Consider the following 15,262-nt stretch of genomic DNA (forward strand, 5'->3'; position numbering starts at 1 on the left):
CAAAGTCAGCCTCTCATGTGCCTTGCAGTTGTCCTTTAGTTCTAACTAACAGTCACTTGAAGAGAAACATCCACGTCTTGTCCAGTGCCTTCTTTCACAGCACCTCTGCCCACTGTTCCAAGCAGTCATGGTTTAGTGCTTGGGACAAAATTATCCTTCCTCAAACTTTGGCTGGCTGGCTTATGTCTGTTAGCAGATGAATGTAGAGTCCCTCCATAGCTTGGGCTGTGTTATACACAGTGTTGTTGACAGTTGCAATGCTTGTCAGTGTAATTGTTGTCATTTGCCCTCAACTGTAGGTACAAAATACACGCACAGAATAGAGTTACCCTTCTACAGGCACTCATAAACTGTGTACTGATGCTCTCTTATAGTCCAGTCAGCATTAGTTCTCATGTATCTTTACATGTAGGACAGGTGGTACTGTTTCTTCATAGCCCCCCTCCCCATTGGCTGGATGTTTGTGCCAAGATGAGCTTAGTCTTCCAGGGGTTAATGTTTCCAATGTCATTATATTATAATGAAGCTTTTATTGTGTTGCAGGACTCCTAATCCTTGCAGGAGGCTCCTTACTTGGTTCTGAATCTGACAGGAGAGAGGCCTTTAGACTTCCAGAAGATAAAGACTATCATGATGTAATCTTATCATAACAAAGGTGTTATTTTCTTGCAGGACTCCTAACCCTTGCAGGAGACACATTACTCACACTGGGTGTTATACATGCTGCCATGTGCCTCCATAGAGACATGCTTGCCAACATATTACGCTTGCCGCTGACTTTCTTCGACGTGACGCCCCTCGGACGAATCGTAAACCGATTCTCATTGGATGTAGAGATATTGGACACAAAGATATTCTGGATCTTGTCGGACATGGTCTATTGTTTCTTTGAAGTCTTGAACATCATTATTGTTGTGAGCATCGCAACACCCTTGTTCCTCACTGCACTGGTGCCGCTCGTGATACTGTACTATTTCATACAGGTACACTTCTGTCTGTTCTTGAAATGTGCTGATCTGGACATTTGCATAAGCTTGTATCAATCATAGCAAAAGTCAGCATTTACTGCAGAATCATCTGCAAATGGTTTCTTTCTTATCACAACCACAAAACCTGCTTTTCGTGGCTCAGAATAGGTTGAAGGCAGTGTGACGATTTGTTAAAATCAAAGATAATCGGGATGATTGCAACATTACTGTTCTCTTCAGAAATGAGACTTATATAGAATCCTTCAGGCTTCTACCCTGCTTGTCTTCTGGTTCTATATGATTATACCAGACAAGTGTGAGCTGTGGCACTCCCTGTTAACTTGGATCTGAGTGTGTACAGTCCAGTAACACTTTGTACTGTATGGCGGCTGATGCTTTGATCTCTTAGTCTTATTGAACCAAACTATTTTTAGTAAGGACTGTATTTTACTTTAACAGTTACTCAAGAGCAAATTCCAGATGTTGTCACAAACTTCTAACCTTCAATCAGTGTCAATGACTAACCAAGAATGCTGCTAACACTAAAGTTCTTCACTTTTGATTTACAGATAAGGGGTTCTCTTTCTTTTCCATGCAGCACTGGGCAAAGGACAATCTTTATCCAGCTCGCCTAATAATCCGGGTTAAGGTTCTGTGATTGAGGGAATGATTTGGGGGAAAGCTGAATGAAAACCAATTAACACTGTGATTCTCGCTGCTGTTGTCTGTAGGGGTTACTATAGTGCTGGCAGCGTTCTGCTCTGCCTATGGCGGGATCCGATCCTCCCTACACCTCCACAACAGGAGCCTCCTGAATATCCTGCACTCACCCATGCAGTTTTTCGACGTGACCCCCATGGGGCGCATCATAAACCGCTTCTCGCAGGACGTGAATACCGTGGACGCGGTGATCCCCATGATCATCCGCATGTGGCTCTCCTGCATCTTCTGGGTCCTCAGCACCCTGTTTGTCATCAGCTTTTCCACCCCCCTGTTCCTGACAATTATCGTGCCACTGGCCCTGCTGTATTATTTCATACAGGTACTGGGTACTGCTGGATGAAGTTGTTTTTTTTTGCATGACAGTTTGCTGTTACAGTTTGTGTGTTGCCAGGCCAAGATAGTGTAAATCTTTAAAGATGGACTATGTATTTATTTTGAGTCTCTCAGGACTGTTCATTTTGCTTCTCGTAGATGTGTAGTGGAAAGCAAAAATGAAGTTTGGTCCAAGACAAGTCTGTAGTGTCAATATTTGTATGTTACATAATACCTTTGGTATAACATGGTTGCTATCCAATTGACACTGCATGGCAGCAGTGTTATGTTTGTAAAGGGGAGATAGGAGGAAGGCTTATAGACTGCCTCTTGCTCTCTGTAGCATCTTGACAGATCAGTGGCAGGTTATAGGTTAGACTTTTTGTTTGTAAGTTGCAGTCCTGAATAGACCAAAATTTTACCATCATAGTCCATCTTTTAGTCCCCCAACCAAAACATGTCTCAGTCTGTGCTGCTAATAACTGACAAGTCATTGTCCCTTGTTTGAGTTTGTCGTTTTGCACAACTCTTGACTAATACATGTACAATGTTTCTCCCTCGTTTGCGTTCACTTTGACTTAGTCAAATACATTATAATTTTACAATGTAGCAGCAACCTTCTCCCTTGTTTGAGTTTGTTGTTTTTACATAACTCTTGACTCAGTCTAATATACAGTGTACTAGAAACATTGTCTCAAACAAACTAAATACTAAAAAGAAGTTACATTGTTTTTTAGTGTAATTGTCATAGGAAAAGTCTTGCTGGCTCTGTAAAAGTTTCCATGCATTTTGTGCATGAAGTCTCACATCCAGTTGTTCTTGATATATCATCCAGTTGTTGTTCTTTGACTTACAAAGAAGGGAGACTCAGTGTGGCTTCTGTGTTCAAATAGTGGCAGACTTTATTATGTGTTTTTGTTTATAAATGTCATTTTTAAAGTCACTTACTAAACTTCATTGTTGCACTGTTTTCTACCACCTGTCTTAAAGTGTGTGCATGTCTGGAACAATGTCTCTTCTAGGATGACTCGCTGTCTTTTTCTGTGCATGCGTAAGACCATCTGTCTGTCTCTTTTAACAACATATTAAACCAGACTGCCTTTTTCTAATGACTGGCAACACATAACACCAAACTACCTCAGACTCTACAATTACATAACATTGAGGCTAAAGGAAATCAGTAACTTGTTTCTCATTCCTGGGAGGATTCAGCCTTTTTTTCTAACATCCGTATTACAATGTGGAAACTAGGGAGTAAAAACAAATATCCGCTGGTGTGCAGTTTTTCCAAAATATCATTCCTGGCAGTTATGAGATGCAGGATTTTGATTTCCTAGAACAGAAGCAGGGTAGAAGCCATGTAAATTTGTTACGAAGAATTTTGTTTTTCTCTTTTTCATACACAACTACCTGGGTACTTCTCGGTATTCAGCCTTTATGCCTAAACATTATTGGTGTGATTATTCCTGTCCACCACTTCCTTCCCAAATACATGTACCATGATACGTGTACTTGCTATATTCATACTGATTTCCTGTGAAGAAATGCCTTAATGAATCACGATAAATTGCTGGCTTCTGCTTGCTTGCATAATATTATACATTTTATTGTACCTCCCTTCACAGCTGTTGGTCTGTATCAAAAGTTCTCTAACGCCTTATTTTTTAAAGACACATTTCAGATATTTTCCTTACCATTTTAGTCACTTATTTATTCATGAATAGAAACAATTTTAGTTTGAAATGAAAAACATTTCAAGAAGTGTATCAAAATGTCCACCTGTACTCAGTGTACAGACCTTTGGACTATACCACTGTGAAGGCAGGTTTTTGTTTTTGCTAATTAAGGACTATTCCATTTTCTTGAAGAGAGGTTGGTCAGGAAATCTTTCTGTCTCTTCACTTCTATTACAATGTCTCCTTTCTATTAACTTAGAAGTCTGTACATTTATCCATGCATTTCTATCTATCTAAAAAAAGATTTCCTGACTGCCTTCTTATCAATGCATAAATGTAATAGTCTTTAGTGTTTCAATGGCTGTAATAGCAATTGTCTCAAAATTTTAAAGAATACTGGTAGTTGGAATTAGATTTGGACTTAACTTACTAATTTGTGTGCACTAGTCTTTGGCAAATTTTCAAACAAAAAATGTTAGAAAAATATGAGATGTATATGACTCATAAGAAATACATGTACATGTAGCATGTGGTTTCTTGTTCTTGGCTGTGAAACATGTTGTCTACATGCACCTTGACTCTCCACAGCGGTTTTACGTTGCGACGTCCCGTCAGTTGAAGAGAATCGAGTCCATCAGTCGTTCCCCCATCTACTCTCACTTCGGTGAGACGGTACAGGGTACGAGCACCATCCGTGCGTACGACCGCGAGCAACAGTTCTTCTTCCAGAACCAAGCCAAGGTCGATGAGAACCAGGTGGCATACTACCCCATGATTGTCTCCAACAGGTGGGTTCACTGTGGGAACAGTTTTCCCATTGGTCCTAACTAGAAGACTAGACAAATTTACCTTTCTATCCTTGTGCTTTCTACAAGGCCACACTGACAATTTTATGGATGACATCCTCTGAAGTCTATGGAGGATGGCACCCAAGTCAGAGCCTCAGAGGAGGTTGTTTTTTTTAGAACAGGCAAAAATCAATTTGTGCACTCATCCATTAGTTTAAATCAGTGTGGCCTAATACCTTAAACTGAGAACCACAGTTTACAAATTGCCACCCTAAAGGCTGTAGTAGTATGGAAGGCAGGTCAGCAGCTACAGATTGCCAGCTGAACTCTGAGTCTTCTGGTTCAGATGCAAGCCATAGATTATCTATATCAGTCATTATGCAATTGGTGAAATTCTAGGAAGTCAATTTGTTGCAAACGTTTTAATGTACATGTAAATGGATTGAAAACTCCCTTGCAGATGGCTGGCCCTGAGGCTGGAGTTTGTTGGGAACTGCATCGTTCTGTTCGCCGCCTTGTTTGCTGTGATTGGTCGCGAGACCCTGAGCCCAGGAATAGTGGGTCTGTCCATCACATATGCCCTTCAGGTAGAGTTTGTTTTCTTTATGTTCAACCAGAAATAGATGCAAACACGTTTTAAGTTACCCCATCAGTAAGTTATCATGATTTAGTTGTAAAATTGTTTACTTATAATTTGTATTTATCCATAAATGGATGTATTTTATTCGGCTTCTTTCTCATTGTGATCGTAAATGATGATGTTGTAATTTTTACTTTACGTTGGGGTATGTCCCCCAGGATTGTTTTTTTGAAAAGCACCTACCAGTGATCACTTCCTGATGAAATAATGAAATGCAATTCCCTGTTACTGTGTAGATCACCCAGACCCTGAACTGGATGGTGCGCATGACCAGTGAACTGGAGACCAACATTGTGGCAGTGGAGAGAATCAAGGAATACGCCGAAACACCAACAGAGGTAATGATTATCTATTAGTGAGTACTTTTCCAGTGTTCAATCTTTTCAAACTTGCTGGATCTAAGTTTTTTAAAGTTATATTTGACATGCGTCGGTGAAGGTTAGACATCCAGGTAATAAGATACGCCAAAAAGCAGTTACTCAAAGCAACTGGATATGATTTTGGAAACGGTCAGACATTTCAGGTAGCGTCCACTACCTTTGTCAGTGACACTAAGAGACCCAAATCATATCCAGTTGCTTGAGTAATTGCTTTTTGGCATATATTTGCATCGGTGCAGACCTTCCATATTATGTCTAAATCATTGCTGTAATGGAACAGACTTAACAGTTTGGTTTGTTGCCTGCAGGCTGATTGGGTGGTGGATGACCACAGGCCACCAGATAACTGGCCCAGTGAGGGCAAGGTCAACTTCAATGCTTACCAGACCCGCTACCGAGAGGGGCTCGACCTTGTCATCAAGGGCATCGATGTCAGCATCAGAGGGGGAGAGAAGGTGAACATGAGCAAATAAAGAATATTTACCAAAACAAACCATTACTAGCATTAGGGTTTACAGAGCTACTAACATATAGATGGGTTACCATAATTTTCTTAAGCAGTAATCCTTTTGCAGTTCTTAAAGTTTCTTTTTCCTTTTTCATTTGGATTTTAGACCAAAATGTGAGAGAATGATTTTTACCCATGGTGCCATTGTGTTTGTGACATTACAGTACACCAGAAAAAAAATTAAGTGTACCAACTTTATGTATCAAATGTTGACACAGAAACTACCTCCTGTAAGAATGGAACATTCCACTGGTACCTCGGTGCATGTACATGAACATCCCAGAAATCGGGGCGAGGTGGAACATACCATTTGACAACAGGGAACAGTCTTGTAAGGCCCAGCCTTATATATAGTAATTGTCTTTTGCAGATTGGAATTGTGGGTAGAACAGGAGCAGGGAAGTCGTCCCTGACCCTCGCCATCTTCCGCATCATCGAGGCGGCGGGTGGAGACATCGAGATCGACGGGGTCAACATCTCCAAGATCGGCCTGCACGACCTGCGCGGCCGTATCACCATCATTCCTCAGGTTGTTAGCTGATGCACATAGGGTTCATTTGTTCCTGAATACTGTTTAAAAGCCTAGTATACATGTACTAGCTGCATGCCAGGATTGCATTTTTTGCAACTGACCTGAGTTGGCCTAAAGCCATGATACATGTAGCTTTGGTATTGATAATATAATAATAAAAAACAATTTCCAGCTAACAAAGAATGTCTTCTGCTTCACAGGACCCAGTGCTGTTCTCTGGCACCCTGAGGATGAACCTTGACCCGTTTGAGAGCTGCTCTGACCAGGACATCTGGGCAGCTCTGGAGCTGTCTCATCTGAAGAACTTTGTCATGGGGCTGGGGGCACAGCTGGAGCACGAGGTGTCCGAGGGAGGGGAGAACCTCAGGTACGGATGGGGAGATTTATTAGATGTATTATTTACCTAAATGAAAGATTGAGTAAAAAAACAAAACAACTAGAATGTTTCTGGCCATACACTTCATATTCTAAGACAACACTTGCTTAATAGTTTCTAGTTTCTTGAGTTTTCAGTGACAATAACTGCCCAAAGCAGTCTCAGGGCTTGAAAACCGGGTTTTCAAAGTCAATATTTCTAGTGACTCTATTTACAAGTTTAAACAACATGATCCCACTATGTATCAACATTCATGGAACAAACATTCAATGCTGTGTGGAGAGCACTCCTGAAAATCTATGCATTGCCCTTTGGGCAGATACATGTATATTGTAGCCTATTTGTAGGTCCCAAGAAATAAATTACTCCTCATGCAGCTTTTTTGCACTAATTTTAAATGCCTGAAGTATGATACCTGTAATAGGTGTAAGATTTGCAGAAAAAAAAGGTCAACCATAAAATGTAAACCAATAGCAGATTTTGCTTACCAATGTCTGGAGAAGTACCTTCATAAGGTACATGTAATTTGCTTGCTATACATGTACTTGAGTGACAGTACATTCCCTTATGTTGTTGTTGTAGTGTTGGTCAGAGGCAGCTGGTGTGCCTGGCCCGTGCCTTGCTGCGGAAGTCTAAGATCCTGGTTCTGGACGAGGCCACAGCCGCCGTGGACCTGGAGACAGACGACCTGATCCAGTCCACCATCCGCACACAGTTTGCAGACTGCACCGTGCTGACCATCGCACACAGGCTCAACACCATCATGGACAGCACAAGGTAAGCACTGAACATAGGGCACAGGCTCAACACTATCATGGACAGCACAAGGTAAGCACTGTCCATAGGGCACAGGCTCAACACCATCATGTACAGCACTGGGGTCCTTCCTGGTGTGAGTTGTTCAAAAACCTTACTGTCATATGGCCGCACCTTAGGTTGCAAGACTCTAGGCCTTTTCATTTCAGCCCTACCAATTGTGAGCTCCTCACAATTCAGCCCTTGGCTGCAAGGTAATAGAAGCCTGCCCACCCAATAGTAACAACATGTGCAGTACTGTATACATGAAACCATGAAGTTTATTCCTCAAAAATCTTAAGAAGAAATGTGAAAGATGTATAACATTTAATAGGTGAGCATGCATATTCTTTTTTTTTTCAGACAAATTCTTTCAACAAAAATTGATACACTGTACTTTCTTCTGCCATTCAGGGTGCTTGTTCTTGATGCTGGGAGGATAGCCGAGTTTGACACCCCCCAAGATCTCATTGCCTCACGGGGTATCTTCTATGGAATGGCCAAAGATGCAGGACTGGCTTCATAATTAGTGGTTTGGAAGCTAATCCATATTTTATGTATCTAAATACAGTAGTGTATTACTATTTGAAGTGATGTGATTTTTGTACTAGTAAGACTTGAGCACAATTTCTGCCAAAAGTTGTTAACATTTAGAGGTGTGATATACTTGTATTATGACAAATGTTCTGAAGCCCAGGAGTTTCGAAATAACTACATGTACAGATCTTTTGTCCTAAGAACAGATGTTTTATATCTTATAAAAGATTATTGTAGGGACGTTGTATCGGCTTGCAGCATTTCTAAGTAAGTTATGGACCACAGCTTTTAGAGCAAATACATACTAGTAAGCGCTTTCCTTTTTGTGTGACTCATCATACGTGTAGATTGAAGAATTAGGTTTATTTCAATATATAAATATGCGTCACCACTTGAAGAATGCAGTGATTTGTGGAAAACTTTTACCACTTATTGCCCACACATGGAAAGGACAAATCCACTGTTGATGATTGTACTCAGGGCCTGTGTATAATGGAGGCTTGATTGTGTGTTGTGCCATGCAAAATGTTTAAATTGTACCTCATGATCTTTTAAATGTAAATTGTACTTAACTTAAATCATAACAGTGCTGCTATGATTAAACCTGTACCTGTAGGCTGAGCAGGTGGTCTTTAGCAAAGTTATTTAAGCAAATGCTTTTGACGCAGTCATTTACCTATGCTGGTATGCAAAGTAGTTTTCGTTTGTGCTGGTGGAAATGTGCCAAAGTGTGTATTAAGCTGTTGCATAATTCTTTATCATTAGGGCGTTAAATTTATGAATCGTAAAAGTTAGATTAGGAAAGTATCATTTCATGTTTTGTTAAATATCATGGTATTTATCAAGGGTGGAGATGCTGTATTGTATTTTTATTAGTTTCTTTTTCGCTATCATTCTACAACTGTAATACAGGCAAATGTACCAGAAATGTGATTTAGTGTTGATTTCTAGTGAACAAAGTAGCTTCGACATAAATACTTTTTAAGTAGTGTCGACAGCAAGACTTTTTGAAGGTGCTTGTATATTTAGCATTTTAATGTTAGTTTGTTCTGTACATGTGCATTGCTATTTTTTGAGCTATGCATCATGCCATGACCACTGGTGGCAAATGATTGTAAAGAATCATTAAAAATGTTATTTGCCGAATATACACGAATTAATTATACATCAAAATGAACTAGAATTCCATGGTCTCATACCTTTGCCAAATGACTTTCTTTATGACTTAGAAAGTATACATTAATTAAAATGTATACCTGGATAAAGGACAGGTTTACCTGTGTGTGGATGGTGTTCAGAGCCAAGGTTTGCTTGTGTGTGGAAGGTGTTCAGTACCAAGGACAGGTTTACCTGTGTGTGGAATGTGTTAGGAACCAAGGACAGGTTTACCTGTGTGGGGAAGGTGTTCAGGACCAAGGACAGGTTTACCTGTGTGGGGAAGGTGTTCAGCACCAAGGACAGCTTTACCTGTGTGTGGAAGGTGTTCAGCACTAAGGACAGGTTTACCTGTGTGTGGAAGGTGTTCAGCACCAAGGACAGGTTTGCGTGTGTGGGAAAGGTGTTTATTCTACCATGGAATAAACCGCGAAAATTGATGAATAGGAAAATTGGGCAAGAGTGTTATGTTTCATACTGTGGCCACATAACAGCTTATCCTTGAAAACGTGTATTTGTGATGATAGAAATACTAATTTAAAGGTGCCCTGTAGCTGCATTTTTATCCATTTTTTTTTTACCGAGATTGACATCAACGTTAGTGTCCTTCGTAATTAGGTAATCTAATCGTATTTCTTCGACGCATATAAGTGCCTGGCACCAAAACGGGCCGTCATTGGTCGTCATACTAGTATTTAGATTATCAACTTAACATTAATTATGCACGGACGTTCTGCACACCTGTGTAAAAACAAGTTTGGTATGGTCCGTTCAAAAATGGCGATTTCGTACGACGAGAGTACTCTGGGCTGATTTTTTCACAACTTTCTGGGTACTTTTAGACGTTTTCGTCGATAGAATGTCTTATTAAGATGTCTGGAAGTTTGTGCTGTGGATTTGTGCCGTTCTGGTGATGTTTTGAGGAGAAAATGCGGATTTCCTGACCTGGCGAATTTTGGTGAAGACAAAAATGGCGAGACAGTTAGGAAGAGTAACGTTAGCGTGGTATGGAGACGACTTCACTTATTGTTGCAGGTAAACCAGTACATTGGCTGACATTATTCCATAACAACAAGTACGAACATGTCAAGATATTCCGTAAGAAATGAACTATTTCTGTATTAGGCAGCGACCGTTCCTAATTTTATACAGGCATAGAAAAGTCCATCAAGTTGCCACGTTTTCAACAACATTTTCTATGTGTGGTGCGCTTGTAGAGTGTTAAATGTAGTAGTCACTACGTGCATGTCTTTTTAGTCAGTTGTTCAGCGTTTTGAGGTTTAATATTTGTCGAAAGAAATTGACCAAACCATTTTTCTCTTTATCTCCACGTGGTTCAAAACAGCTGTTGGAATGTGGCCGTGTAACGTTACATAATTAGTTTTTGCGATCCCGCCAAAAAGGATCGCCAAAAATTTGCGTAAACAAGATGGGGTCCTCTAAGTTTCAAGGCGCCGAAATTAATACGATACAAAACGTTTGAAAACTAGTTATGTTGATCATACTGTCGTTCTTCATTATCATCTGCACCGTATGATGTATAATTTAAAAGCTTGTTCATTTCCTTTTTAGAGTAATTCAGTAAAGAGTAATGACCAAGCCCAAGTATTTCTGGCGCAAACTATACTTGACGGTAGCAATTCCTGTTTTCAAAACATTTTGCGAGTTTTTTCGTATTCCACATAAAGTTTCAGTTCACGAAGGGGGTTGATTTATTTTATTGTTGTTTCTATCCCCATTTTTATGGTCATTATGTAGAGTTTTCGTGGAGGTTCGAGATATGCGTTTGTTTTAAAGTAAAGATATTTAAGGTGTGTGTGCGTGCACATTGCTAGTTTTTATTATTTGAGACAAGTGTCTAACTTCTAATTTCTGTATATTAGTTAAGTGATGACTGATGCAGTAGTGAGTGAGGACTTCTGTCTGAACCTGACAAAGACTGGACCAGACCAGATGATTTGATGACCCAAGAGGGATATCAGGTAAGAAGAATTCCAATTCTGCATTTTACCTACCATTTACTTGGTATTATTTGAAACAAGTGTGTAACTTTTAACATCTGCATAGTTAGGTGGCTGCCGACTTATACAGGATTGAAGACTACTGTCTGAACCTGACAAGACAGATTGGACAAGGCAAGCTGATTTGAAGACCGAAGAGGAATATCAGGTAAGAAAATCCCAATTCTGCATTTTAACTACAGCTATTTGATGTTATTTGAGACAAGTGTGTAACTTCTAATTTCTGTATAGTTAGGTGGCTGCTGACTGATGCAGTAGTGGTGAATTCTTCGTAATCCTGACAAGAGAAGATTGGACCAGACCAGGTGATTTGAAGACCAAAGATGACTCTCAGGTGAGAAAAATCTGAATTCTGCATTCAACCTACTACTGTATTTACTTTATTGCAGACAAGTGTATAACTTCTAATGTCTGTATAGTTTGGTGGCTGCTGACTGATGCAGTAGTGAAGACTCTTGTCTGAACCTGACGAGAAATTGGACCTGATCGGGTGATTTAGAGACACAAGAGCAAGATGAAAACAACATCCACAGGTGAGACAATGCTTTAGAATATCTGTTTAACTATAACACTCTTCTCTTATGTCTCGCACTTTATAGAAATAACACACAAAGCAAAACATCTTTCACATAAATATTGTATTGCCTTTGACTTGAATAAATTACTACACTAAGTATATTACATTTCTTGAGCACTTGTCAACGTTTCTAAGAAGAGGCAAAGTAAAAGGTCGCATACAAGAAATCATCTTTACCTGGTAGCTAGTTACCCATGTACCTGGCATTAATTGTTCTTTTATGATTATGTAGTTATAGTTAGGGTAAGCAGTCTTGATGTTCCTGTCCAAACCAGGCTAGATGAGACAGCTTGAAGTTGACGACAGAGTGAAGAGTTTGTACAGGTGAGACAATGCTTTCAACTTTATTTTTTCTCTGTGTTAAGAACTCAGAGGCATAACAAGCTACTTTTAACACTGTGTACATATTGTATACTGGTAGTTAAATACTGGTAGTTAAATTGCAGGATTTTGTCACTTTCATAGTCACCTAGTTGCCTGGAAATTTTGGGGGGAGCACCACACTAATTATTCTTTATATTAGTTAGGTGTGTCCTGGTGATCCTGTCCTGACTGGGAGAAACCTGTGATGACGGCTCAGCAAACCAGTTGACCTGAAGACACAGAGTCTGTACCTGTCCATGCAGGTGAGACAATACTTAACAACAATGTCACAGATTTTTTTCTTTTCTATTTGGATGTATATAAAAACTGTTAGTAACTTATTGCTATTAGTAACACTTTGAAAAGCCTAATACTAACTTTTTGTGCATCAATTCAAGCAACTTGCTTGACAACTTACATGACTTATTCCTTGTCCCACATGTTATTATCAATAAGAACTCTAAGGTGTAACATGCTACAAGTACAGCACTTTTAAAAGCAGTTTTTTAGAGCCTAACTCTTTCAAAATCTATTCAATCAATGGGATAGTTGAACTGCATGATGCTATCATTAGTTTGTCTATTCGGTGTTGCCTGGGGATGTTTTTCCTTAACACATCCTTTTATATTACTTTTTATAGGTGTGTGCTGGCTGTCCAGTCTGGGAGAAACCTGCTATGATGGCTTTGACAGCAAACTAGTTGACTTGAAGATGCAGAAGGAAATGAAGACAGCAAAGCAGTGAGAGAAGACAGTGGGCACACTTGTAACTTGTGAGTATAGTTCATTTGTTCAGCAACAAGAGGCTAATATATTTCTATCCTAAAATCCAATCATCCAGTCACTAAAGCTTTTACTGCTTTTTTAAAATTACACAGTATGTCACACTTTTTTAGAGTCCTTTTCACATCTTCAAACAATTAACTTATACGAAAGAAGTTAATTATAGTGTCTCCAGTATAACCTCCTTGGTCCCACATTGCACTTTGAGTCATTTGAGATACAGCATGTCACACTTTATGGATTCTTTTTGCAGTGCTTTGGACCTTTAAACATTTAGCTACAATCTGTCATAAATTTGCATATAGTGTGATATAATATCTTGCATTAGTATAAGGACAATTCCTGTTGTCAATAAAGTGACTTTTGTTTCTCTGTCTTTAAGGTGTGAACCCGGAGACTGGACTGCAGCAGGAGGACTTTTGTAGGCAGGGCTGCGTGAAAGAAGATGGGGAGGTGTGAGTATGGTTTCTTTGTTAACACAAGACAACACTCCACATGCTTTCAGGTGCACACATGTGCACTCACTTGAACTCACATTTCTCTCAGTCACTCTACTTTGAGGGTCTGGATGCCTTTTTCGTGAGAAGCTGTTCACCGTTGTCGCAAAATGTAATTGGCCATTTCAAATCCACATTATTTGTATTCCCAAATTCATTGCAAAGCGTCACTTTGGACCCTTACACTTATATTTTCCTGCCAAGAAAACAAAAATGGGCTAATGGGGACCCTCAGTTATCCTACACGTAATTATCCTAATTCCCCAAAATTGTCACTTTGAACCTAGTGAATTGTGTATATATACTGTAATTTTTTTGCCAAAATTCTGCTGGTCAAAAAACACCTAGGATAATGGGGACCCCCGAGTAGAGAGTTAATTAGATTAAAGTTTTCCCGCCAAAAAACTTAGTATATGGGGATCCTGGGGATCCTGACCTTTGACCTTAGCCACCACACTCATACTAGCTACATTGAACCATGTCACACTGTTCCAATGCTTGGACTTTTACACTTAACTTCATCCAAACACTTTGTGACACTCTTGCTATGTCAGACCAACCTCCCGAAACACTTAGTTACTTGAGTGAGATTTTTCTGCCAGAATGATTGTCACTTTACTCGTCAGTCAATTGCACAAGAATGCTGGTGTGTCAAAACACCGTGTCTCCGCAAAGACATCCCCAGGGGAGCAAACTTCTGTGCATTGCTGACAGTAGAGAGATAATCATTCTGGCAGAAAAATCTCACTCAAGTAACTAAGTGTTTCGGGAGGTTGGTCTGACATAGCAAGAGTGTCACAAAGTGTTTGGATGAAGTTAAGTGTAAAAGTCCAAGCATTGGAACAGTGTGACATGGTTCAATGTAGCTAGTATGAGTGTGGTGGCTAAGTGAGTAAGGTCAAAGGTCAGGATCCCCAGGATCCCCATATACTAAGTTTTTTGGCGGGAAAACTTTAATCTAATTAACTATCTACTCGGGGATCCCCATTATCCTAGGTGTTCTTTGACCAGCAGAATTTTGGCAAAAAAAATTAGTTTTTTGGTGGGAAAACTTTAATCCAATTAACTATCTACTTGAGGGTCCCAATTATGCTAAGTGTTTTTGGCAGAAAAAAAATTACACAATTCATCAACCAAGTGTTCTGCCTCAAGGCATTGAAATCTAACAATTTTCTAAGTGAAGGTCCCAAGTTTCAGGTCGAAAGCAACAATTTTGGAACAATTGATGTGCAACTACACGAAACGAACAATTTTTCTGTGATGCTTAACGTAGTGAATTTCCTGGTCCCAAGTTTTTTTTTTGCAAAGGAAATTTAAAGTGCAGGGGTCCAAAATGATGCTAATTGGAATGATCTCAGCATAACAAATAATGTGGAATAGTTGATTTCCGATTACATTTTGCGACAATGCTTAACGGTGAACAGCTTCTCACGAAAAAGGCATCCAGACCCTCAGTGTAGAGTGACTAAGAGAAATGCGAGTGCAAGTGTGTGTATGTGAAGTGTTGTCTTGTGTTAACAAAGAAACCATACTCACACCTCCCCATCTTCTTTCATGACAAAAGTCTGGTTCTTCCTCCTGCTGCAGTCCGGTCTCTGGGTCTGCATCTTGAAAAGACAGAGAAACAAAAGT

The 15,262-nt window shown here is 39.7% G+C and overlaps 1 protein-coding gene across 1 annotated transcript in view; it reads left to right on the top strand.

Annotated features, from left to right (window-relative positions):
• Nucleotides 1-9,418, top strand: part of LOC109463292 (multidrug resistance-associated protein 1-like) — a 30,072-nt gene extending 20,654 nt beyond the window's left edge. The window contains exons 21-29 of the mRNA XM_019760039.1: nt 1,700-2,010; nt 4,268-4,467; nt 4,928-5,054; nt 5,344-5,445; nt 5,796-5,942; nt 6,366-6,524; nt 6,728-6,894; nt 7,486-7,680; nt 8,113-9,418. Of these exons, the coding sequence (XP_019615598.1) occupies nt 1,700-2,010; nt 4,268-4,467; nt 4,928-5,054; nt 5,344-5,445; nt 5,796-5,942; nt 6,366-6,524; nt 6,728-6,894; nt 7,486-7,680; nt 8,113-8,224 (1,520 nt within the window). The 3' untranslated portion in view covers nt 8,225-9,418. The remainder of the gene's footprint in view (nt 1-1,699; nt 2,011-4,267; nt 4,468-4,927; nt 5,055-5,343; nt 5,446-5,795; nt 5,943-6,365; nt 6,525-6,727; nt 6,895-7,485; nt 7,681-8,112) is intronic.
• Nucleotides 9,419-15,262: the final 5,844 nt, after the last annotated feature.

This window comes from Branchiostoma belcheri, unplaced genomic scaffold, assembly GCF_001625305.1.
Source record: "Branchiostoma belcheri isolate BF01 breed outbred unplaced genomic scaffold, Haploidv18h27 scaffold124, whole genome shotgun sequence".
NCBI classification, from domain to species: domain Eukaryota; kingdom Metazoa; phylum Chordata; class Leptocardii; order Amphioxiformes; family Branchiostomatidae; genus Branchiostoma; species Branchiostoma belcheri.